At 36.3% G+C, this 27,629-nt stretch overlaps 1 protein-coding gene across 1 annotated transcript in view; it reads right to left on the bottom strand.

Annotated features, from left to right (window-relative positions):
• Positions 1-27,629, bottom strand: part of Nuak (Nuak family kinase 1) — a 68,948-nt gene that overhangs the window by 29,607 nt on the left and 11,712 nt on the right. Inside the window, exons 7-19 of the mRNA XM_071587960.1 lie at positions 26,295-26,620; positions 23,856-24,863; positions 22,523-22,666; positions 21,779-21,988; positions 19,611-19,784; positions 18,750-18,993; positions 17,351-17,526; positions 16,600-16,875; positions 14,720-14,994; positions 13,918-14,088; positions 12,269-12,392; positions 10,329-10,639; positions 9,250-9,503 (exon numbers count right to left, since the gene is read on the bottom strand). Of these exons, the coding sequence (XP_071444061.1) occupies positions 9,250-9,503; positions 10,329-10,639; positions 12,269-12,392; positions 13,918-14,088; positions 14,720-14,994; positions 16,600-16,875; positions 17,351-17,526; positions 18,750-18,993; positions 19,611-19,784; positions 21,779-21,988; positions 22,523-22,666; positions 23,856-24,863; positions 26,295-26,620 (3,693 nt within the window). The remainder of the gene's footprint in view (positions 1-9,249; positions 9,504-10,328; positions 10,640-12,268; positions 12,393-13,917; positions 14,089-14,719; positions 14,995-16,599; positions 16,876-17,350; positions 17,527-18,749; positions 18,994-19,610; positions 19,785-21,778; positions 21,989-22,522; positions 22,667-23,855; positions 24,864-26,294; positions 26,621-27,629) is intronic.

Here is a 27,629-nt window from a genome sequence, read left to right as displayed (position 1 = left end):
TGACAAAATTACTCTAATTAATTAAACTGATCGTTGAATTTTTCACAAATCTCTTTGACAAATTTCAGTGAAGGGAAAATCAATCCACAAAATTACAAGAATGGAATATTTATGTGAAGTTCATGCACCTTTTGCTTCACAAATTGATTTTCTAATAGTCAAAATAGACTGTAAAGTTTCCCAAAAATGTTATAATAATTAGTTGTGTTGATTAAATAATCATTTTCATTCGGTCATTTTCATGTGACCTTTCGATCAATTAAAATGAATAGCCATCATTGAGGGTGCCATGAAGTTCAATTCGGAGCTGGCTTATAGAGGAAATAATCAATATGGTTCTTTTCACCTTTACCTTGAAGTATTTTATTTTACGAATTACAAGTTATACTGCAATCACAATGTAAGTGACATTAATAATTTTATTAAGTCCCCAATTCTGCCTGATTTTTACCAAATATTAATTAAAATATAAAAATGAAATGCATCACAAGTAGACAAATACATGAATGAAATTTAAAAGATGATGGTGCAGCTTCCCAAAAGAAACACAAGACATTTTGGATGGATGTTTTCGTAAACACAGAGGCTCGTTATGAGGTCACAATCGAGTACTTTCTGGTACAAAAGACTGAAGGTGAAAAGATACCAAGTTCCCACCACAACCACTTTTTCACATTTTTAAGTTGTGCAGTCACTTTGACATGCAAAGCACATACCTAACAACATAAAATAATTGAGTTACAGAGTATAAAATACTAAAATAATTGATTGCTAATTTTTGATTGGTCCTATATTTTCAAGAGTATGAATAGTTCCCTATTTGTTTCCCTACACTTTTGAGTATTTATAAGGAAGCTATTCAACCATGATATCAGTTGGAAGATATTTTTTATATCAGTGGGTAGATATTTTTTAGTGGTTTCCCGATCCCTAATTGAAGAGCTTTGTGGAGGGCACTTTGAGTAAGTACACCGTTCGTCAGATGGGACATAAAGCTCCAGACCCCTAGGTGACTTTTGTAAAGAGTAGGCTAATGCCAACACCGGGTTTCTCTCCACCCTTCATTCTTTCCTGTCCATCCCTAATGGCGCAAATGACCTCAGCAGTCGGTCGCCTCCCCTGAAACAACTACTATTCCACAATGGATTTTAATTCCTTTTCAAAGTTAATGAAACCCATCAGTGGCAAATGCAATCAGCACTGCCCATACTCTGGCTATTGCTGATTCTTTTCCATCCAAGTGTTGAGTAACATACCAGGCATTAATAATAAAAGATTTCTTATTCCTATTTTGAAAATGAAGAACGTAATATGCTTGGCATTACGGTAAAAAGGAAAAATCCATTTCATCTGATGGGGACATGAATATCCCATCAGATGAAATAGATTTTGTATATATGATTAGCATTTTTATAACAGGATAAATGAGATAGTTATTTTATTCTCTAAGTATAAAATCATAACAACTTTTTAAAGTTCAAATCCTGATATTTCTCATTCAACCTTTTCCATCACCTGAATTTTGAAATGATGTAGCTTTCATCTAATCAATGGAAGCAATTCACTAGATAAAACTAAGAAATCCATACCCTAATTAATCATTGGAATGGATGTTCGATTACAATGTATACAATGATATTACAGGAACTTATGGACCAATGTCACCCATCCAAGGAAATAAATCCGACTAAATACGTATTATATAAATATAAGTATAAATATGCAAAATGATGTATGAAATGATTTTTCTATAATTAATAGGATGAAATACTCATTTCAAGTCACACACTTCGAAAAGCCCAACTACTACCATGTCCAACACACTAAACTGTTTGCAGCTTGTCATCATGTTCACTTTAAATCTATAAAAGACAGATTGAATGAGATAATATTATATTATTAACTTGTGCATACAATCACTAACATGAAATCCTAAGCTAACAAAGATCTTTGGCAAAAATTGGATGGAGATGATGAGTCATTGGGTCATCCCAGAATATGGTCTGTATGCTCTCGTGATAGAGATGTTTAAAAAAAGGACACAACATTGGTGTGATCATGTTGACAGAGTGCATAAGAATTGAATCACCAAGCAAGTAGGTATACGAAGAGTTAACTGATTGAGGATAAGGGATACAGTGAGGATGTCATGGGAAAATGTAATTAAAGGAACTTTCATAAGGCTCGGGAGCATAGAAGCTTTTATGAAGCAATGGGCAGAGGTTAACAAAGTCTGGAAGTAGATGATATAGATAATAGAACACTGCAGCAAAGAGAGCTAAGTCCTAAACCAAAACCTAAAATTATGGCTATTTGACTCTCAACAAAAGCAGAATGGCATTACTGACCTGTACGAATAAGCCAAAAAATTTTGAAACTAATAAAAAACTGATTCCCAATTAATGCCACAGACTTCGTCTGGAAACAGTAACTGGGCCCAGTTACAGTTTTTCATCTAAATTAGTAATAAGTTGCAAGTATCAGTCTTGTAATAAGTAAATATAATTTTGTAAAGAAACTAATTACAGTTACAATTAGATGATGGTTAACATGGATAAAATCTTAATACTGGGCTCAGCTGATGGATTCAAAGTGAATAGAAATTGCTATACAGTTTTACGTTCCTATTATAACAGAGATTAATATGTATATACACTTCAATGTGGAATACCATAAATTTTGCCAATTGATTAATGAAGCTACATGTACATATTCAATTATTAAAGCACAATTTAATAATACTTTAAAGGTTTTAAGGCTTTTCGAGAAAGCTGGTTTCGAAACTCCTACGTTTGATGTTGATACTGGTCCACTTACAAAAAAAGCAGGGAAGAATGAGGATGAAACTGATTTGACTGTATCATGCAAGATTGTGGTAAAAGACAGCTTTTAATAAAATGTAATGATTACTTCCTGAAAACCCTGAGTATTTTAGAAGTACATTTTTCAAAATGTAATGATTACATATAAGTAAACATCATCTCATCATTAAATGAAGAACACAACATATGTTTCCACATTGTGTTCTTCATTTAATGAACATGAACTTCAAAAAAGTTGAGCTGGGAACAATTGTATATTTAGCATCTCATCAGTAGTAATTCCCATTACCACCATTACTTTTACTCAGTTTACCCCTCTTTACACAGAATACTACATATTGTGTACATATTATTTTTTGTATAACATGTGTTGAATAAAATGTCTGAAATGATTGTATTTCAAAAATCCAAGGAATGAAATTAAAAATATCATAAGCAAAAATGATTGAAATCTTTTCAGTTTGAAAAATATTCACTGGTGGACAAAGGATTAAGATTCAAAATTAATGGCAGTTTTATCCAGATAAGAAGGTTATAAACTAAAAAAAACAGACATTATTTTTTCACTTATTGAATGTATGATCCTGAAATTGCATCAATGTTTTTGACACTTCATGAATATCGATTGCGCTCAACTTGAATGAAGAGAAATTTTAAATAATTCCCATTCTAAGTTTTCCAATAGACCTGTGATACTTTCCATCATTCATACCAACTTTTAAGGATTTGGAAAACATCCCTTTGAATTTTTTCTTTGGATATTGACATTTTTGTGGATTAGTTGGAAAGTTTTATAAAGACCTGACCTTGAACAATTATAACCATTTATTAAACGCATCATACATTTCAGCCTCTCATTTAGAGTGTCTTATGCAATACTCTGTGCTTGCGCAATGAGGCTGCACAGAAGAGTATGACTGGCATGAGATTCAGAATGGAAGCAAACCACTTCAGTGCATTTACAGTGAGAACAATAACAAATCTGACATGTGCACTGAAAGGCATCAAGTTCATGAAAAAATTGACAATAGCAGAGTAGAGGCACTGTAAATACTTCCCAATAAACTTTGCAAATTCAATCACACAAGAAAATTTTATGTAATAGCTGAGTGGAGCGAGTGTGTTAATGTGAAACAGAGTAAATATTAAACTATTTTCAAGGTTAATGCAGTAAAATGCTAATTGGATAGCAATGAAGCAAAGAATTAGTGAAAAGTTTTCAATTTATTAAGAAAAATCATTTGCACATCCATTTGAGCTTGAGCTTTCAGGAAAACTGAAAGTAAATGAAAAAGAAAAAAACTTTGTTCCAATCCACCACTTTATACATTATTATTATTATTATACATTATTTATACATTATTATATTAAAGTGGTGGATTGGAACAAAGTTTTTTTCTTTTTCATTTATTAAAATGAACTTCCACAAAGTTGAGGCTGAAACTATTGAGATAAAACTGAAAGTGTTTGTTTTAAATGCTTAGAAAAAAGAACACATACTAAGTAGTTTTAAGGACCAGAGTTTAATTGTTATGAGGTTTACAATCAAAAGAAAGAAGCCTTTCAGAAGCATTACTATGCAGTGCTAATAGTAAAACTTGAACTTAAAAAATGCAGAGCAATATCTGTGACAAATGTACAATTCACCATGGATGGGAGGCCATTGGTAACATTTTCACACATTCAATGTCCTGAAGTACCACATCTTAACTACCTTTGAACTCAGTTCATTGACATCAACTTCACATCATTCATTGGGTGAAATATGTAAAAATACTATCTGTGGGCTCGCTTCAGGGTACCCTGAGTGTTTGGTACAGGTTAACTGTGGATGCTTAAAATATTTCTACCCCTTTTATCCATCCATAAAATGGCTACTAAGTTGCCTAATATAGGTGCATACCAAATGATTAGACACTGGAAAATATGCATTAATAAACCAATTGATTAATAGGCAATGATCACCAACTTTTCTAAAACCATTTAAAATATACGTTATACTAAATATCAAATGTGTCTTGTGGGTTGACAACTAAATTTACTTAATTTCACCCAAGGCTGTATGGGCAAGTACGAGGGTCATCCGGAAAGTAGTACCCGTTCGTGCCGCATGAAGTGCTGACGACGCGAGTAGCCGCTGGACGAGGTCAGATAGCTTCAGTGGCTTGTCTGCCTTCTCTGAGCCAAGTTGCGTGACGCTAGCATTGCCTGTGTTGTTTCTGTGATTGTTTACAATGTTTAAAAAAATTGAGAACGCCGCCAGTTGTGAAGTGAGGGCAGTGATTAAATTCCTCAATGCAAGAAACGTTCGCCCATGTGATATTCATCGCCAATTAAAGGAGGTGTATGGAGACAATGTAATGGACGAGTCGTCTGTTCGGCGGTGGTGTCGCAACTTCAACATGGGGAGGGGGAACACACACGACGATGAGCGTTCGGGGAGACCGTCTGTCATTACAGACCAACTGGTGAGCTCAGTTGACGAATTCGTGAGGAACGATCGGCGCGTCACAATTGATGACATCTGTGAGCATTTTCCCAATGTTTCTCGAACAATTGTTCATGAAATTGTTAAACACCATCTGCATTATGCAAAAATTTGTGCAAGATGGGTCCCTCGCGTATCTCAATGAGCTGGCGGCGAAGGACTATGCAGCAGGAATACAGAAACTTGTCACACGTTATGACAAATGCCTTAATTTGCTTGGAGATTATGTTGAGAAGTAGTTTAAAGTATCCTCTTTCAAATAAAATTTTTTATGTTTGTTAATATTTACTTTTGTGTCTTTATTTCACGAACGGGTACTACTTTCCGGATGACCCTCGTACTTCACAGCAACAATTCTCACCTTTTGTATTTAAAATGTGCACGGAAACATGCTCCATTCAGGGTAAAAAGAGCATATCTAAATTTCTATTTCAAACTTTTAGGCGACTCAAAATATATATGGCAATTCAACTAAGTCAATCTAGAGTACCAGATTTACCTTCATCCTTATTTCCCATTTCCAAAAACTGAATAAGCAGGTAGAGATAGTGTGAAAAAATGTGAGCTAATATGTACTAAAACATGTGAACTTGCAGGCATTAACAACAGAATGCAAGGAGCAATGATAAAGTAAAATTAAAACCTAGAGCTACCTACATTTCTACATTTAACGTTCTGAGCATTCTAGGAACAGCCCTTAACTAAGAAATGCTAGTTAGAGTAAATAACTTACATATTTAAATGCTTTTAGAGCCAGATAAAGGAGCTAGGATTATTAATATTCAAATTTAAACATTTATGAATAGAATAGAACCACCTCTTAGCTCCCCTGATATTTTTGTGAACTTATAATGCTTAACAAAATTTGCCAAGCTTTGTTAGTTCATGAACTCTTAGGTTATTTTAGATTTGCAGAGAGTTGGTAAACCAAATTTGGGGTTGCAAGTAATATATACTTCCCTCATCGAAAAATAGATCTTAATACAGAGTAGCTTTGCTACCACAACTTTCGTAATTGGAGGTCTAGATATGACTACAGTCCAGTTTTATCAAAGATTCCCCCTTTAAAGTTAGATGTTAATTAATGTACATATATCTCAAACCATAAAAATAATCTGGGACTACAAAGAATTATTACCATAACTTTTTACAAGAAATAAAAATCCTTCCAAATTAACCCGATTTGGAGTTTTGGGAGTACAAGATATTAAATGCACAATATTATTATAGTTTGAATTTGAATAGGTATTTTAGGATGATAAAATCATGCATGGTAATAAAATTGGAGTGAAATTTTTCTCCAAGCGATTTTAATATTTTGTATGCATATTTAGCTGGTTGAATCCTTACATTATCATATATGTAGCTTAGAAATGTTTATGAAAAGTAAAAATAATAAATATATGAGTGATAGAATGAAGCCTAGCTAATAAACTACACTTTATCAGGATCATCTCTCATATCCTTCGAACAGTTTCCAGTCACAGGATGCCATATAATTATAGCACCAATTAGTAAACAAATGCCAGAGAGACAACATGACACTACATACCAATAACATACTTTTTAACTCAAAGTTATTCATGGCAATGAGTATATGACCAATTTCCCTGAGGATTTCTGGTGACTCAACAACGTTCATCATAGAAGTTGAAGCTGAAGGGGTAGAAACAAACATTTCTGGGACTTGAGTACTTCTGCAGATCCACAAACATTGCTTTGTTGTTGCAGTTTTCATCATTATATTATTTATGCTTATATATACCTTTTACTACATTTTAACTATTCAAACATTTATGATAAGGATTTTTAGTATTTTCAGATCATTGCACTCTACGTGGGTTTTATATCAAAAAACTATTCACAATCACCGTAGCTAAAGGGACACTGGGGAAAATAGAATGGCCTAAATAAATGGAACATGAAGAATGAGGAGGTCATATTAGTCTAACGAAAACCAAAAATAGTGTGGACGATGTCATATTCCCATTTCTTTTTGACTTCAACCCTGGTAGACCTGAAGTGCTAATGACGAGGAAGGGTTGCTAATTTGAGCTTTCTCTACCTTGATCCTTATTCTCAAAGGTGGATTTCGTAACACATGAACACGATTCCCCTCCCTAGCTGACCTATATTTTTATGAAAACAATTGCATTGCCATAAGATACTTCAGGGAAAGCAGGAGAAGAACAGAGAAAAAAGATAATATCACCTCTCTAGCAGTGGCAAATGATTTAAGCAAATCTTTTGATTCAGGCACAAAATACACCAAATGTAGGATTCACATAAAATGTAAAAAGTAAATGGCAGACATTAAATTAAAATGTCACAAAAATGGGAAAGCATCAGAGGTGGTCATGTGGTTTGCCATGTCTTATTCAAATGCAATTAACCTACATGCATACATTTATGATTTTTTTTAATGAGCAAAAGACTGCTTATGAATGTGAATATTTTTAAGTGTTATTCTTATGGATTCTTAATTTTGAACATAAAAACAGTTTTCATAAATTGATGGAAAGTTATGTTCTACTTTGCCAACAGTAATTCCATTTTTACCACGAATTACTATGACTGTGATAGAAGAAATAAGAAGTTTATCACATATCATGAAATGTTTACTGTTTGTGCTATGACAAAGAGAATGCTAAGAGCGATTTAGTCCAACATTTTCTCAAAAGTTGCACAAACCATGTATGTGGTGATATTCTACAGCCAATCATTCAACATACAGACAACACACCATACTAGTCAAGGACAATGACAACATAGAGGAAACACCACGTAATAAACAAAGACTTTATTTTAAAATAACCTATAATGAAAATACTTCAACCTTAGGATATATTTACTTACAACCCATGCAAAATTAATGATATTATCTATCTACTAAAATAATATAAAATAGGAACATTACCAGATATTAACTACCAGAGCAAAAGGAGAAGTTATTTCAATAAAAACAAAGCGAAAGGCTAAAATTTAAAATGGGAAAAAACTGACCCAAAAAATTAAAAAAGGTACATTAAATCAATAAAGCGCTTAAGTTAGAAAAAAAACTCATTGTGATCAGTGTAGTTATTGTGCAATACTTTCCACTTTATCTCAAAATAACATGTTCGATTAAAAATATGGATAATGTAAAATTAGTACAAATTATGCTCAAAAATAAAAAAAATGCAAAAGCACAAAAATCACCTCTAAGTGAAATGCATGTATGTGAGTTTTATCACATCAAGAAAGCAATACTATGGGGAGTATGAAAACCAATGGATGATAAGCTTGGTTATTGCATAGGTTCACAACATTACTGACAGAGCTTATCCAGGAGATTTATTTAAGAGGTAATATAATTTATTATAAAATAATAATTACTGACAAATCTTTTGTAAATAGATTCTAATCAGAAAAATAATGCTAAATTTTCAACCTAGAGGATAATTAATGAGAAATATGATTTCATTATTCTAATAGTGAATAACTAACATAATTCTCATTATGAATGATTTAAAATAGGAATCAGAAGCTCCTAGCTAAATAGCTGATTAAGTAAAATTTGGTGGATTCAATAACTCATTAGTCCTCGGAAAAGTATAGAAATAAATTCTACACGTACATTTCCAGTGGATAATGTGACTGACTGAATCCATCCGGGTAATTCAACTGCATCCACCCCATTACATCAGCGATTGGCTGGTAATGTGCTCTCTCTTAAAATGGTTAACTATTTCCTGGGCAAAAGAACTCACCCCGAATTCCATTTTTAAGGAAACATTCACTGAGCATGGGGAACAAACAGAACGATAAACAACTCTGATAAGGAGAGGACACATGAGAGAGTCATGGGCATTGTTCAACAACACTTTTTCAACCTTCCACATATCTAAACACACACAAGGTCAAGGCTGTGACATGGATTTTGACTCCAATGAAACTCACCTCTGGCCACAAAAGTCCCAAGAGAATTTGAGCTCCCACTTGGAGAGTCCACATCGGCACTCCTCCAGCTGCCAGCACTACTCTTCTCCGCTCCACCATCCAGCAGGCTGTCCCCACCCACATTTCTCCTCCAGGGTGCTGTACTTGATGAAGAGGCAGAACTGGTGCCATACATGCCAGGGTTGATACCCCCACCACTCAATGACCGAGAGTATCGGGAGGGGTCTGAGAATCGTGAGGATTCTGAGAACCGTCTATGGGGAAAGGGGAAAATGATGCACGGAAACGTCATGAATGGAATATACTGTACTCCATGCTGAAATCTATCAGAAAAAGCATAATTAAAGTAATTGTTTAACTCCTGTATAGAGGCCTCAAGGGAGAATCATAAATTGTATTTTTTGTCTCAAATTTACACTCTTGTAGAACAAAAAAATTAGGCGAGGAGTTAAGAAAAGCTGTGGCAGGTATCAGAATCAATGCACTCACATGGCTCTGAAAATTCATAATTTGCAGCAATGAATGAAACCATGGCCAGTCACAACATGGACGATATTTCTTTAACCAAAACATGAAATGTAATAATGTTCTGTGAGTTTACTGCTTTCATCAAGTTCATAAATTTTTCTCCCAAGCATAGAAATAAAAACCACTGCAGGGAATTCCAGCAATAATTAAAGATGTTTCTACATGCTAAACTTTACATTTTTGCCAATGATTATCTAGTACATAAGATCTTTTAATGTACAATTAATGCTATTAATTTTGTTTCTATTCATTCTATCAATCAGCACATCATAGAAAGTACCTGTGAACTTTGTAAAAATTTATCTTATACTATATGTATAATCATATCTTCATGAATATGCATTGTGGATTGCCCACGTGCTTTGCCACTTAAATCATTTATAACTTGATTGTTGGAAAAATAAAATATATTACTATCATTTAAAGGGATTGCAAAGTGACAGGGGGAATTGGGGAATCTTGTGCCTTATTTTATTAACTGAAAATGAAGATCTTGCATGTGCTTGTTAGGCAGTAATTGGTCATCTGCACAAAAGAATGTAATGCCAAACCTAGAAAGAGATTCTCCTGCCCTGGAGTTGTGCAAGTGTGGCCAGTCCATATGGTGTGATGAGGATGAAGAGAGAGAGGGTGACCTGAACGATGAAGTCACAGTGGTTGGGGAGGAGGTAAAGAGGCCAGAGGAGCCAGAACCAAGGCTCCCGAGGTGGTGAGTTGCTCCATGATGGTGGAGGCCGGAACTGCCCAGGAGGCGACTGGCAGTGGGGAAGATATGTGAGTTGCGGTGGCCCAGGCCCATGGTCCCACTGCCAGCGCCGGCACTGCCATCATCCACATTGAGGCGCTGAGTGAGGCTCCTTACCTTTGGGAAGAACAGTGAATGAGAATTAGAAAGATTGAGTAGTAGTAGTAATATTTAGGGGAGGCAACCGACTGCTGAGGTCATTTGCGCCATAGGGGATGGACAGGAAAGGATGAAGGGTGGAGAGGAACCCGGCGTCGGCATTAGCCTACTCTTTTACTAAAGTTGCTAAGGGCTCCGCAGCTTAACGTCCCATCTGACGGACGTCGTATGCACTCAAAGTGCCCTCCACAAAGCACCTGAAATAGGGATTGAGATACCTCTGAAAAGTATTCAACACCGCCGGGATTTGAACCCGAGCCCTCTGAGTGGGAAGCCAGTACAATAGCCACCGCACCAATCCCAATCCCCAAGAGAGATTGAGCAATTTCCCATCAACATTTGGTGCATTCAACAGTTAACACCAAAAAATCAAGGTCATATTGTGTATTGAATGGCATGAATTAGGCACTAGAAAATAAATAGATCAACTTCATAAATAGATTCATATATGCATAATATTAACTTATTTCTTTGAAATGAAGGGAACAAAACTTGGAATTTCAAAAATATTAAGTTTCAGAATAAATAAATTTTAAAAATATTTTACAGCTATGTAACTGGCCAGTAAAATCTTGATCATAGTCAATCAAAATAATTCAACTATTAGAAAAATTGACCTTAAAAGTTTATATTGTGATCTTTCGGAATGTTTAGGAAGGAAGAACTTACTGCTGAAAGTAATTGTTAGGAAAAAATACAAAAAAGAATGCCTATCTGTGAGGCAAATCAGCCATCTGCAGATTTCAATCCTCTGGCCGAAACCTGGCCCAAAAAATCAAAGTAGTATCGTACATTCTGCATTAACATTGATATGTGCACCATCTATTTACAATTCTATAAACTTCATTCTTTCCACACACCCCTTATTTAAATGAGCACAGTCTGATATTGATGCTATAGATAAAATGAAGAATTTAATAAGTAAAATTATAAAAATGGTAGAATATAATAAATAAAATTATGATTAATGAATATGAAATGCAATTTTACATACATGGCAGTGAAAAAAAATGAAAGCAGAAGCATGGTTTTGATAGCTGAAGTCAACATATTGACCTAAAGAACATGAAGTAGTACTTTAACCAAATGAGGCATTCATGTGCCTTTCCCACATGATCCAATGTTAAAAAGGATCTTGGGGATATATGGGTGAGAATTTTATCTCGTCCACAGAATCAGCTACCCTTGGGATGACCTATCCCTTGGCTATAATTATAAACAATCATAATTGTCCAAAAGACTCCAGGAGACACCCAGGTGTACTTAACTAAATATCAGCCCAAAGCTAAAATGCAGGTAGTATGCAGTGACTAAATGATACTAAGAATGAATAAATGACACAATAGTTAGTTTACCAAGGAAGACGAACAACAAAACCTCTTATTTGCAATTTGAAAAGGTGAATTGACAGCATTTTATGAAGCATCGTGCCAGTAACAACTCGGAAGCATTTGAAGACATTTGAAAAGAATCTCTGGCTTATGTAACATCCCTGTTATTTTTCAACAGCATATTTATGCTCTAGCACAAACTGGATTCCCTCTGCTTTGCTCTCATGACTGTGGACACTTTCATTTGAGAACTCACTCGAGAGAGAAGAGTTGAGAAAAGAGATTCTGCAGTGAGTATTTCAAAGCCATCATCATCATCTTCTTCTGCAGAGCTAAAGCTATCACTGTGCTCTAAAAGTCTCCGGTTAGGTCGTGAACTCCTAAAAAACAGAGAAGCAGACGTACATTTAACATAGAGAACAAAATGGTACAAGAATATTTGTAAGTAAATAATTTACCCTGGTGGTTGAAACATATTATTGGAGTATGCTATGACCATTAGTCGTTTGTTCAAGAGAACAAAAACCAATATCAAGTATAAATACATCATTATGTGCTTAAAAATTTCAATTAAGGATTTTGCTATCCCAGAAGTAATATGAATATCAAGTAATTAGATTAAAGCTTAATAGAGTTTCATGTCTCTCTCAATTGTTTCAGGAATATTTGTGGCTAATCAGTACAGCTGGGATGACAGCAAATTTAATGATACTTCATATATTTTTGTATAGGACGCATAAACCAAATATACAGGGTGCGGCAACATAACTTCCTTTTTTTAAAGGGATCTTGCTTTTGGTGAAGAAGTTATTTTGCCACACTCTGTATAACCTAACATCAAAAGTCTCAGTCAAAACACTGAAATATTATCTCTTCAAGGATATAATAAAGGAAAGCGAAGGAATATTTGAAGCCACTAACTGAACATACTCACCATGAAAATACGATAATTTGTTATGAATAAACTTATAAAAAACAATGAATGCAAAAAGGCACTTTAAGGGAGTTGACTTTTATAAACCAAAACAAAATATTATTATTAAAATGCAGGCGGGCAGATAGACAATGCCAGGCAGCACACAAGTCACAAGTATTACAATCAAACTTGCCTTGGAAAAGTAACACAACATCACAAATTATCAATTGAATCATACCTATTATTTCCATTATGCTATATACATGTTTTCAAATAAATCCTCTGTGAACTTTATTTTAAGCAGTTTTCATCGATTAAATAATATAATAACTGCAGCCTAAAAGCAAACTGAAAAAGAAATACAGAAAACAGAAAAAGATGAGGTAATTAGTAATTAGTATGAAGTAATAACCAAAATCCAAACAAGCAAGCGGCTGCAGTCAAAGAAGATGGAATAGCATTATTAACATGTACCAAAAAATTCATAAGATCACAAAAAAACATAAGTACAATTAATATGATGTATTTTGACTTTCAAATTTTATTAGGTGAGAAAATACAAGACTCAGTAATTACATTAAATTGCATGACGGCACAGAGAAAGTGGCTATTTTTTAACTAGCAGGAATGAAATAATGAGGTTTTATGTCACAATTGATCTTCCCCAAACCCGATCTTGGTAATATGTATCCCTATGCAATTGAACAGGATCAATAGCGCTCTCCCCAGAATCCAATATTGTTTCCTTGCTTCAGCAGTTCTTCTACCCACAGTTTGTCATCTCTGTTAATGTCATTGAGAACGTTTATATTTACAATGTTCAGATATTTTTAAAGTAACTGGGCATTATTAAGCAACTTCTTTCACAGATCTTTCACACTTCTTCAATAGAGTTAGAGATAAATAAATGGAATATATTGCATGCATAGTCTTAGCCTAGACTTTAAATTAGTCATAAACAACTTAATTTTAACTGCAGTAACTTTCACCTGAGGCGATGCATGTGGAAAGGTCTGGAAACTCCAGGTGTTGTTGTGGCAGATGAAGGAACTGAGGTAAGATTTTCATCATCAAATGGATTGCCATTGAATGAGGGTGGCGGGGAGGAGACACTGTTGCTCTCGTCTTCACTTGCTCCACTTTCACTGCGCATGCTGGAACTACAAATGGGGCATACAAAAAGAGTTCTTTAGCTCCAGTAGCCATCCATGTCTTTACATGATTTCAATTTGGACTACCTTCAAGCAACTTTTCTTACGATCGGAAAAAGAGAAATACAAATTGCAGCACTTCCTTAGTAAAAGAAGGAAAAATCTGTTTCTTGGAGTTCATTAAATTTTAAGAGCATTGGAATTAGAAAGAAAAGAGAAATAGAAGGACTGGTGTGTGAATTATGGAGTATTTTGCATACAAATGCGCATGCTTTTAAGGAGAAGGGCAAGAATAGGCATATATGTAATATGTGCAACATACAAGTATGCACACTAGTGATGAAGGACCTAATCAATTATTATTGTTCATCCTATTTTATCTTGATTCATATCATAGAATTTTGCAACAGCCTTTTTATTTCGTTTATCTAAGATAACTATGTAAGATGCAAATTCACTCTCAGAGAATTAATTCAAATACCTATTCAATGCCAGAGACATACGAAATATTTACTGTAAGTACAAAGGTCCTGTCAAGACCCTTTCTAGACAATGAATAAATTTGGTTGGGAAAGTGAGGAAAAACATTTTCAGCTAATAGATGCACCTACTCTCAAGATTTAGTTTCACATGCAATTACCTCAGCCTCTTGTTTCGAGCCAGTCTGCCAGATCTTGTATGAAATTGATGCCAAGGATCTACAGTGTTCTGTCGTTCATCTCCAGCACCCGAAGGTTCCAGGCTTCCAGCTCTTGGTGTCACATAACCCCCACCTTCAACAGCAATCGGGATGATGAATTCCCGTGGAGATTTCCGGATTGGCTCAGGGCCAGGCGTAGGTGTTCCAGTGTCACCCGAGTCTGACTCCTGGGTACTTTGTCGAGACAACTGCTCACCCTTTGGTCCAAATTGGGACTAATAGTAAAAATGTCTCAATTAATTCTGATGCCTCCCATTCAAGGGTACTTTCCACGCATGCATGAACTCTTCAAATATTCATAATATATATAAGCAGGTAAATTGTGAATCCGGAAAAGGTTTTACCTCACATCATACTGACATAACAAACTCATTCCTCAAATTCCTATAAATGTCCTCATAGACCTCTCTCATTGCTTAGTGTGCCCATGTGCTTCATGATTAACTATGAAACCATTAACTTAAGAATTCATGAGCACCGATATGTTTTATTGCATTATACATAACTATACTACAAGAGATTTTACCAAAAATGACATATGTTAGTCACAAAATCTCATTTAAAATTATACATTTAGTCTTATAAATACAGTATAGTCTCATAAAAAATATACTCAGGAGGGCTTTGACTTTTGGTTAATAATTCTTTAAAAAAGAATAAGGCACATAAGTATTCAAAAACATAATATTACTAGGTATTAAGAAGATTATAAAAGTACAAAGCAATGCCACAAAAACAAAAATTTAAGAGCATCCTGTCTGACAAACAGGATTTCTCTGGTAATAACATCATTTCCACAAAGGCCTTCATTACGTGAAAGCATCATTAAACAAGAATTTAATACAAATGCCAAGAGCATTCCATTCATCAAGTGTTCAGTCAACAGAAGGCATAGTTGAATGCATTAATCTTTACCACTCAAATAAATAAAATAATGATTATGAACTTTCTTAAGGTACCGAAACTATTTTTCCAAAAATATCAACAAATGCCTGTGCAGTATGATTTGGGGATATGATTCAACAAATGAGTTGGTTACATCAGACCATATGTCTCATTTCTGATCAGAACAGATCAGGATGAGGTTAGAATCAGGATGTCCGATACATTTTTTAGGAAGTACTTGCAACAAAATATTAAAACTCTGTTACTTACAACTGACTCAAAACACCTATGTTAACAAATTTTGTTATAAAGGCAACCATTTTCTATGCCTGATGCGACTAAAAACACTTTAAAGTAAATATTTTTTCTGGCTAATCAGCTGGTGCTTATAGGTCAAAGCTATATATCCATGTACCCCAGCCCATAAAATGCAGGCTTATTTCAGAGCACATTTTTGAGTAAAAAAGTCCATATCATGGTCCGATAAATACAGTATACATGTGAACTTTTCTTGCTGGGAGGAGCAGTCAGAAAATGATTCTTTATTCACGTAGTAGTAGTAGTTTTTAGGGGAGGCGACCGACAGCTAAGGTCATTTGCGCCATAGGGGATGGACAGGAAAGGATGAAGGGTGGAGAGAAACCCGGTATCGGCATTAGCCTGCTCTTTACGAAAGGCGCCAAGGGGTCCACAGTTTAACGTCCCATCCGACGGACGGCGTACTCACTCAAAGTGCCCTCCACAAAGCACCTGAAATAGGGATTGAGATACCTCTGAAAAATATTCAACACCTCTGGGATTTGAACCCGCGCCCTCAGGGTGGGAAGCCAGTACATTAGCCCCCGCACCATCTCGATCCCCTCTTTATTCACGTGCAAAGAAGTCGCACCATTTGAGGTGAGGTTTTGGATCACTGCAAGCATGGGTGGACTTACACCCTGGGGGTGAAGAGGCGGTCGTTGTGAGGAACTGCTTGCGGTGGGGGTGAGCGTGCTGTCATCTGTCATCGTCGTTGTCTCAGAGGCAGAGCGAGAGGTCTCAACGGGCTCATCCCTTTCCACCTTGATGGGAATGATCCTTTCCACTCCTCGGGGGGTGGCTGCACTCGAGGGTATTGGTCCCAGTGATGAGGAACGCATGAAGGTGGCTGGAGCCGTGGGATGGCGGGTTATTGGACGACCAACTCTCCTGAAAGGAGGCACTACAGCCTCCTGAAAGAGAGCAACCCAAGTTTGTATTTCATCATTGCTTTCAGGCAATAGGTAGTTGAATATAGAACATGAATATTAAACCTAAATAAATCAATTAAGTATGTATTTGGGCAAAAAATTATGAAGCTTTAGATGAACAAAGATGTAAAAACTTCAAAAGGTAAAAATTTTGTGCTACTTACAAATTTTCGCATTTAAATTTGTGATTTTTCTATTGAGGGAAATAATTGAAAAACTAATAGCACACGTAACATCCATTTTGAATTCAAAGACTTTATGTAGTGTTCACAAGTGCACTACCAAATAAATCCATTATCTTCTCTTTTCCTATTAAATTGTGTTCCTAATACTAATTTCTACAAGACAGCACGGTAATTGCCTTTACCAGGTAGGTAAAAATTCATGGATGGTGTTTTTATAAACATTTTGTCCAAAAATAAGGGGGTAATTAACAAAAATTCTAATTCATACTTACGGTGGGTTGTTTTTGTTCACTAACACTATTTGGCATGGCATTAGGCATTCCTTGTGATATGGTGAAAGACAGCTGCCCTGGGAATCCTTCAAGTCCTGGTTTCAAAGTATACTCAACAGCAGTGCTATACTGGCAAGGAGCAGATGAAACTTGTGGAGATGGAGCAGACACCGGAGCTAAAATAGCAAAATAAAACAACAATAATACCATAAATGACCACATGGGATACATTTTGCCATTAAGGCTCTAGAAAGTATTTTTAACACACAAGGTTTTCATATGCATCAAAGCACATGACTCAAAAATTAAATCTACTAAAAGACAAGATTCCACTTGTTTGTTCCGATGAGATTATGACTAAAATTCAATTGGTAGAATTAAGTACTTAAATTACTGAATATGATTATGACATTCAGAGAAAAAGTTCTTTATTAGATGAATGCTTGATTCCCATATTTATAACACCATAGCAGGTATGGAATATTTTTCATTAAATTTACTTTTCCAAAGATAATGGCCTGAAAAATTAGCAACATAATATATATAATGGTCCAGCACACTTAAACTGCAACTAATTCAGCTCCATTAGTTTGTCTATGCATTTTGCAAACCTGAAGCAATTTAAACTATGTGTTAAATATGCCTTTGTTTTCCACACTTCATAGCTCAAAATAGTATTTTTTTCTCTATACACACATAAAAAATCAAATTTTAATACACAAATATAAAAGCAGAGAATATGACTTTTCCACAGCTGATGAAAATACATTGAATGACACCTAGGAAAAAATTTAACCTTTTTGAAAGCATAATTTTTTTCATTCTCAAGTTAAAAATCTTTATGTCAAAAATAGAAGAAATTGCAACTGCAGAGCTCACTTAGTTCAGGAGCAACAAAATGGCCACCACCATGCTCTTACAGCTTGATAATCCTAGGGCTTTTTGACTGCTATGTTAGTATTACGAGTAGATATTTATTCTTATTCATGGATTTATCCTTAAAGGCAAACCAGGTTTTGGAGTCCAACAACTTACTCACCCGGAGTTTCCATTTTATCTGGGAATGATCAAGTTACTGCTGTAGCTGTAGCATAGGGACATATTTAATAGCCAAATCACACAAATAAGCTGATATATACGAGGGTGGTCTCAAAAGTTTCCGACCTCAAAAATTCAGAAAAAATGTTTTGTATCTTTGTTAGGTCTGAAACTTTTCAGACCACCCATTTATATATTTATAACCAACACACTGTTGAAAATATATTCTACTGCAACAGATAATTATTTTTCCATCACTGATGGGAGTGACATCAACTTTTTTCCTTATTTTGATCATTTTTACATGAGTGCCATCGATGAAAGGGATCTTAGACTGAGGCAAAGAAGACAAACCAATTACCAGGGGACTGTTGAGGAAGAGGAGGTGGTTCCTGCACAGGACCATCCTGCACCTTTTGCTGAGGCTGAGGAGGTTTGTACTGGGGTTGGTGCTGGCCAAATGGAACGGGCACACCCCTTAGCTTTGGTTGGGGAGCCCTACGAGGCAGTGTTGCTGATTTAGACCAAACCGGAGGATTCTCGATGATTGGAGATGGCTGGGACACTGCAGTATTCTCTTGATTCCTACCCTCTTTCTCTGCCAGCTGAAGGAAAAGAAAGTGCAATAATTCACAAAAATGTTGAAGATACTGAAAAACAACTTTTGAGTTTGAGCATCAAAAACTGCTAAGCGAATAACATTTTTTTACAACTTAACTCATATATCGCAGCAGTACCAATACATTTTAACAGAACAGAAAAATGTTATGAGTCAAAATATCATATAACAAGAGCTACTGAAGAAATATTTATTCTTTTTTTTTTGCTGTTATATAAACAGCAAATTTCAAATAGCACTAACAATCACTATATTGTACGAATCTCAAATTTTACTTTAATATAAGGGTCCAAATACAAAACAGTTCACTTCTATTTTCACATTTAAATCAGTAAATGATGGTCGACTTTTATATAATTTGTCTAAGCACATTCTTTATATATTCATTCTTGGATGCAGGTAATATAGTCCGGGAGAAAAGAGTGAGTGGAGACATCTATCAGTAAGGATCAGTAAATTAGTACTTCTTTTTTAATTTTTTGTTAACTTATCACAAAAATGAAGGAATCACATAAAATGAAGTTGGAAACACTTTCAGATGTGAGCATGTGGCAAAGTGATGGATTGCTAAAGCTTGAGATTTCATCTATTTCTGATTCATACCTCCCCTAGAGTGGTGGAGTTTGGCAGAGAGTTGATGGGTTCATCGGGAGAAAGAGGAGATTCTTTTGAGGGAGAGCCACTAATCTTCTTGGAAGGTTTAGAAATCTTTCCATCATCCTTTGGCTCGGTAGTAGTAACTCGTTTGCTTTCAGAGGGAGATTTGTCAGCAACAATCTGTGAACATGTAATAAATTGAGAAAGAACTGAACAGTGTCACAGGAGAAAACTATACTGTGCAGGAAAATTAGGAGGAATCACAACTTCAAAAATACACAACATTCTCCACCGGAAAAAATTAAGAAAGTTAATACAATACAATCTACAACGCTTTCACTTTCTCTCTATTCTACTGAAGGCTATATCAGAGGGCACCAGAGGAGCTTGACAACAACAAACAATATTCAAATCCAAAAAACTTGTCGTGGTTTTATTTTAATTTTAAAGATAATTCCAGCAGTTCGAATACACATGACAATTGTAGTTCATTAAGTCAAAAAAGCAAATGCAAATTACAGCCTCACTGCTTAATATCATTCTACTGACATTTACATCCCATCATCCTATCAAAGATCCAGGGATAGCTAAATTTTATACGGGCAAACTTAGGGAGATAGAGATACGATATACCTTGCTTTACAGTGGGGTTTATCATAAAAAGCACGCCATTGTCCTAAATCAAGTGAACATTTTAAGTTCATTTTTTGGATAAAATGATTGATGGCTCACCCAATGTCAACTTAACAAAGGCACCTTAACATACAGGTATATTTCAGACTCTCATCATTTTTCATTGCAGCTTTGTATCCACTATAAAAACTCTCTCTAATATCTCCTTTGAATCTTACGAAAAATGCTCACTACCATTTTTTTAAATATTTTCCCTAATAAATATAAATGTAATTAATTTAACTCTTTTCATTTCATTTTCACAAGGGTTCAAAGATGTCTACTTTGCACAGATTAGTATCAGCGAAAATTTTTCATGAACCTTAGAGGATACAAAGCCTCATCTCAGAAAATATCGAGGGATACGGGTTCGTATCCCACTCAAGGCGAATGATTTTTACACTCTGAAATTGTTGCGTTGAAATGCATATTAGTGGATGACTCCGTTAAAAGTTACTGTTGCGGCATCTCCCACAGAGTCTTGGAATTGATAAAATATGTTGTATGTGTGCTAAATTGAAAACCACTCTCAGGGTTAATATTATGAGAGTTTGAAATGGCTGACATGGATACTTTAAAAAAAAATAATTTAGTAAATGTGGAATGACCCTGTTACATTCCTCAAAATTTGGTACACAATGACATTGATTATGACCTCTTATGGCATCAGAAATAGACTTTCACACCGTGAATATGAAATAACATAGGTGTGCAAATCAGGCATAGGTGACAAAATGCAAGAAAAGGAAGTAAGAAGCTTATGAGATCATAACACAAACTGCAAAAGTTCAAAATATCACATTGATTTTGTAATTATTTATCACAGACTAATGTTGGTACACTTATACATTAATGAGGACTGAAGATTTACAGCTATTCCCAGTAAGGACAAAATTACACCGTTACCATGTGTATGATACTTTTGTAAGGAATTTTCCAAGAGAAATCTTACAACTCCAGTCTTCAGTTTACAATCCATTAAGGAGTCTCTCACTTGAAGTAACCATGGGTTTACTGAAGTTAAAATTTTGATTAAAACCTCTCTGGCATATGATTGAACAAAACTACATTAACCTAAGAAGCAGTTACACTGAATCCATGCATTGAACCATAAGAACTATGCATTGAAACATGCATGAACAATGCAAGAACACATTCACACTTCTGTATTATGTACTAATTCCCCTGAACTTCATTCATTCTGACTAAAATCTTGCAAAAAAGAGACTCAGAATCCTATTCAAAATCATAATACATTTAAGTCAATTTTGTATATTTTCCATCACTTTTAACCCCAAACCTACCAGTTTGTCAAATTTCAACTAGCTAGATCTTCTGTTACTAGGATGAACAGTTTTAGGCGTACATACAAACACTTTCTTTTATGTTTATGATTTTTAAATGTTGTACTTATTTTTGACACTTTTGAAATGATCATCATTCACAAAATGTCATTTGCAAGGTTATTCATTCATCAGGCAGGCATGCACATGTGACGTTACCTTCTCAACAGGCAAGTTGTTTACATCAACGACTTTGGTCAACTTCTCTGGCACAAGCTCTCCCAGTTGCTTCTCAGTTGAAGCATCCTGAGACAATGCTTTTTCTTCCACTTCTACATCAATACTGTTGACATTGTTTAAAAGAGGTTCTGATGAGTCCTTGCTCTTTGGGGTTTTTATTAGGCTATCTACCTTAATGGAATCCTCATCCTGGAAATGGAAAGCCACCAGACACAATTACTATAGAGTCTAACAAGTCATACATGTACACCACTCTTGTAAGGATATATAATTACAGGTAAGCCATCTAGTCTTATGGAGGCATACATGTATTTGACAACTGACTGTATACACTAATCCATATCAAAGTCATTCAGTGCAAAAATTTTCACAAATGCAGTTCACATTTTCATAAAATTTAATCAAAGGAGTTCTCTTTTTCTACGCAGAACATTAACTGAAAGAAAACTTCAAAATTCCAAATGAATGTCCATCCAGGACAAAACCATTGGTGCTCTCTCATGAGGAGGTCAGGTAAGGGAAAGAGTAGCTGGAGGAGCTATTTAGAGGATTATGGATGTGATTGACACTGTTAGGTTTCCCCTAAGATCATGAATGAAAAATATTTACAGGATATGTATTCGGAGTGAACTTCTATGAACTAAAGACATATTCTCCCTTCTTGTGACATATTTCAAATAATTTTTTCCACTTCAACAGGGTGCTTAAAACATAATAACGAACCTTCTTTTTGCTGACTGAAGTTGACACGTCTGTCTTTGCTTGCAAGGATGGAGGAACAATTTTGGCGCTTGTAGGCTTATTCACTTTAACGATTGCAGTTGCATTAGTTGCCTTCTTCTCAAAAGCTCTTTTAGCATCACTAACCTGAAAAATTCAAACCATTTATAAAAATGTTCAAAATCTTTGGGAAGTAATACTTATCCATCATGCCATATGTTTACATTCAGTGCAAAAAAGGAAAGGCATGAAGAAATGTTCCAATACTTCTGAAAATTAATCAATGACATTTTGTTTCAAAACTGAAATGTTAATAACTTGAGATTTGTTTAAAAATATCATGACAATAATGTTTTGTTAAAGATTAAGTTAATAATTTTACCAACCTTTGATTGAAGTTGCCATATTGAATAACAATGTTCAACATTAATTATGTTCATTAATTTTTGTCTACATACAGTATTATGAGCTCCAAGATCAACAAAGACACGGAAGAGAAGATATAAATATGCAAGACAGCTACAAACATTGTAGCGGGGATTCAAACTTTTGCAACATTTTCTGTTATAATTATTATGTACATACACAGCTGCTGCTAAGGGTAAATCACTGCTCAATAATGTATATTTATGATACTAAAGGTTCCACTAACGCTGACATGTTAATTTCCCAACCAATTAACAAAAGTAGTATAATTAAGTGTGGAAAGCTATGAAAATATTTCTAGCAATTAGCAAGGAGACAAATCCTCCAGTAATTATTAGTAGAGCATAATTTGTATTTAATGTGAAAAAGGGATGTATTCAAACATATCGTAGACTCAGTAGCTGCAGCATGCAAAACTACAATATTAAGGATTAATTGTAGCTTGCAAGGAGAGAAGAGGAGATGAGGGGCCTACCTAAGGATTTTATTTTAAAGAGTGCTCATGAAATCTGAAATTCTGAGCCATCAATGGAGGTTAAGCCACAAAATGGTATGTAGTCTGAAGAACAAAGAAAGCCTTACTTGGGAACTGAAGTATTTTGGCTATTTCAGAGTATGATGATGAATTCCTTCCAAATCTTCCCGATTGTTGCTCACACGCTTCTACCCTCTAGCTCACTACCCCTAATGGCCTTACCTTAATGCCTGGAATGAAGACCTTTTTGGGCTTATCTGCTGTGGGAGAGTCTGGAGAGGGAGATGAGGCTGCAGCCACGAGGCTGTTGAAACGCTCAAATGCCTGCGACCTCCTCCTCTCCGTCGTCTTCGGTGCTACTGACTTTGGGGAGGCATCCTTGGATGGCAACGAGACCCTGTCCTGCTTAACCTCGGACAACTTCCCTTCTGGTACCTTAGAACTTTCACCCATCATGGGCGCTGGTGGAGGGACTTCAGTTGGTGCGACACGGCTGCCGGCCTTCCCCGGAATCTTGAGGCTCAACCTCTTGCGGGCCAAAGCCTTTGCTGCCTTCCTCTTGTCATCCTCCTCAGGCTCCTCTGCTTTCTTCTTCTCCTCCTCTCCCTCCAACTTTTCAACCTCCTTCTTTGGCTTCACCCCTTCCACCGCATTCCCCCCTTCCTCCACTCTGCTCTCCACAGCCTCCCCCTTTTCCAGTGAAACATCCATTCCCGACACAGCCATTTTCTTCTCCCCCCCATCTCCCTCGCCCGCCCTCACCTCCCCTTCGACCACCTTCTCAGTCTCCACAGATCTCACTGCTTCGGGGACATCCACAGCCTGTTTTTCCTCCACAGTCTCCACAGTGGCCACAGCTGGTGGAGAGGGTTGAGAGCCCTCCTCCGCCATTGGAGTGGGGACTTCCTCCGCCGGCACATCACTACTTTCAGCTGTTCGCTCGTCAGCCACCACCCCTGAGCCCTCTTCCACAGCCCTTGCCTCCTCTGAGAGGGTTGAGCCTTTCGTGTCCACTGAATTCTCCTCAACCGTAGCCACTTCATCCACCTCCATGGATTCCACCTCATTTCCACTTGGTGCAGGAATCTCAGCGCTCGGAGCGGTCTGTTCGGCTCCTGCCAACTTCTCTTCCTCCGCCTTCAGTTCATCCTCTTCCTCCTCCCTGAGCACTGCGGAGACCCCCATCGCAGCCCCACCCATTGCCACCACGCCCTCCTCCTCCTCCTCCTTCCGCCCCTCCTCGTCAATCCTCTTGGGTACGCACACTCCGCTTGCCCCCCCTCCTTCCAACTTCCTCTTTTGCGGCACTTCTTTCTCTGCAATGGCACCACCTGCCTTCCCTCTCCTCTTCTCGGGTGGAACAAATGGAGGCATCCGAGATGGAGTCCCATGATACTCCAGGTCCATGAAGCTTCCAACCGAGTGCGACCTTGGAGGAACAGGCTGCAAAGAAGCAAACACTTCATCATCCATTGATCTTAATAAGTTTCATAAAATCCAAGAAAAATGACATCCATTAGGTAGAACAAAGAAACATAGACACATCAAACAGATTTGAATTTTTTAAATCAGCATCTTTCTTGACCTGTATGAGTTAGATATTTTAAGCTAAGGTACTAATTACTGAGTCTTTGAGTCTAACTGAGCAAAATGCACAATGGATTCAGTCCTGGATAAATTATGTGCCCAATACTAACGCATATTTTTCCTACACTGACTTAAACATACACTAAGTCATGTGTTTGGCAAAATTCACATGGCTACTTTTCCATGAAATTGCAATGTCAACATTACCATTGGCTATGTTACATGGATGAATTCTTTGCCAGGATATAGGCCAAAGTCTACATAGTTTTTTCAGTACTATAAATAATTAATTTCAAATTTCGTTATCACCATTACCATCATTTGAGACTACCATTTCAGCTAGTGCTATAACTATAAGCCTTGCTCATAGTGAGTAGTCATGGATGATATTTCTAAATAACACAATTATTAGTTTATTGGCACGAATAGCATATTTTAATATGTATAATAATTCAGAATTTTGCATATTTAACTCTTTTATTGCATGGATGGCACAATCTGCTTCAATGTTCATAGAAAGAGTAAATGGATATTTAATGTGCTCAAAGCAATGTATCCTGATTAATAATTAGGATGAAAATTCTTCAATTGGCCAAATGTTAGTTACTTCATGAATATGATCCTCACATTAGTAGAGGGATCAGTGTAAAGCCTTAAAGTACAAGTGACAAATAATGAGTTACATCTCAACCGACTAACTGAGGAGTGAATTGAAACTGTCATTTTGATTTTAAATTATTTCCATGATATCAACCCAATGGTATGTTCCATACAAGCTACGAAAACAATAATAATCCAATTCAAAGGAAGAAAACTTATAGATACCACTGTATAATAAAAGAGAAATGTATTTTTTTAGGTGTTGGCATCAACTATCTAAGAAGAAAACATAAGTACATAACTAGCCTACATATTGATCAAATTGTAAAAGACTTAGGAATTTAGGATTATTTACAACAAAGATGGAATCACATTAAGCATGCCCATATCTACATGTAATGACACCTATCACAGAATAGTGCAACTAACACAAAATGAATACTATGCCCATTCATCATTTCAAGCTTGAGTGATGAGTCATCACAATACAGTGTTGACTCAAGCAAACTACTTAATACAATCAGAATGGAGAAAGAATGGTGTCAAACAAAAGATGACTTTTCCATACAAAATTACCCAGACTCCAAATTACAGGGGTAAAAGCTAAGGAGGGGTGTGCTTTCCATGAACAGTCACTTTTATTGCAGCAGTCACGTTAAAAAGGGCCCTACAGACACCCACACACACCTGGCACACGACATCCCCATTGCCCATCTCTGTTGGGACACCTGTTACAGCAGCATCAGCAACAGCAGGGATGTTCCCATCTACTGCTGCCTCGGCCCCAACAACAACAGTGCCCGCCGCAGGGGGCGGTACAAGGGAGAGGAGCAAGTCAAGCCGCACGGGGGTGCGACTAGCCAACTCCTCAGCCTCCTCCAGGCAAGAGGGCACCCCACTCCCCTCAGACCCTTCATAGCCTTCGTTGACCCACCAATGTGAGCATATGGCCTCAATGTCTGCCCGACGGCGAGGATTCACAGTCAATATGGCACGGATGAGGGGAGAAGCAGCTGAAAAGATAATTCAACATCAAATGCTGTCAAGGCTAAACTGCGCTTGGGGGTAACAACAGAATGTCAAAGGCACAGAAATGATAAAATTCTTACAAATTTTCCACAATTGAGAAAAAGAATTCACACTTGATAAATTGCAATACAAAATTAATTCAGTTTTTAAGCATAATTTTACTAAACGGGCACGTTCTCTCTTTGAATATTCAATAAGCAAAACTCCTAGGTTATTGCCCAATGGCTTGTACTCATGCTTATGGTTCCAGTCTATAAATAAAAATGTTTTGAATAGAGTAGCAATGAGAAACTATTTCCATGGCCCATTGGGGCTCAGTAGTCAAGGAGAAGAGCATTGGACTACTGACCGGAGGGCTCAGGTTCAATTCCCAGGCATGCCTGTCTGGGTACTCTAACCTTTCTCATTTTTTGGATACCAGATCTTCCTGGGAAACCACAGCGGCACAGGGAGGAACTGGCCCCCCAACCCTAACATGACTTTCACATGCCTTTGGGCTTAGTACTGGGTGAACTCTACCATCACTGACCAATCCAAACTTCGGATTAATTACTGTGTACATGGTGTTTCTTATCTGTCACCTACACCAGATTATCCCACTTTCAAAGTTGAGTCATGCCTCTGGACACACTCACTAAACCAATCTTGTGGGAGTTTCAAGATACCAGAAATTTCAGGGAAACCAAAGGGAGAATAAGGAAAGGTATAGGTCTCTCCATCATTCATTATTTACTCACTCCAGGGATTGTGCATGACAAGAGTTATAATCCTGCCCATTCATTCAAATCAACCTTTAGGTTGATGACTGTGGATAAATACCATGGGTAATGGTCATCGATGCTACGTTGCTTAAATGATATATCACACAAATATAAATTAACTAAAGTATGTTCCAGAAACCTACATTTTATGGGATGGCACAACTACAGGCATAACCCAGAGAATTGGTTTTATTTACCATCTCCATGCTCTATATATATATATATAGAGCAT

The sequence above is a fragment of the Hetaerina americana genome, unplaced genomic scaffold, assembly GCF_022747635.1.
Source record: "Hetaerina americana unplaced genomic scaffold, ioHetAmer1.1.p SCAF_3, whole genome shotgun sequence".
Classification (NCBI taxonomy): domain Eukaryota; kingdom Metazoa; phylum Arthropoda; class Insecta; order Odonata; family Calopterygidae; genus Hetaerina; species Hetaerina americana.
Note: the sequence above shows the minus strand (reverse complement) of the source record. Positions and strands in the feature narration are given on the sequence as shown.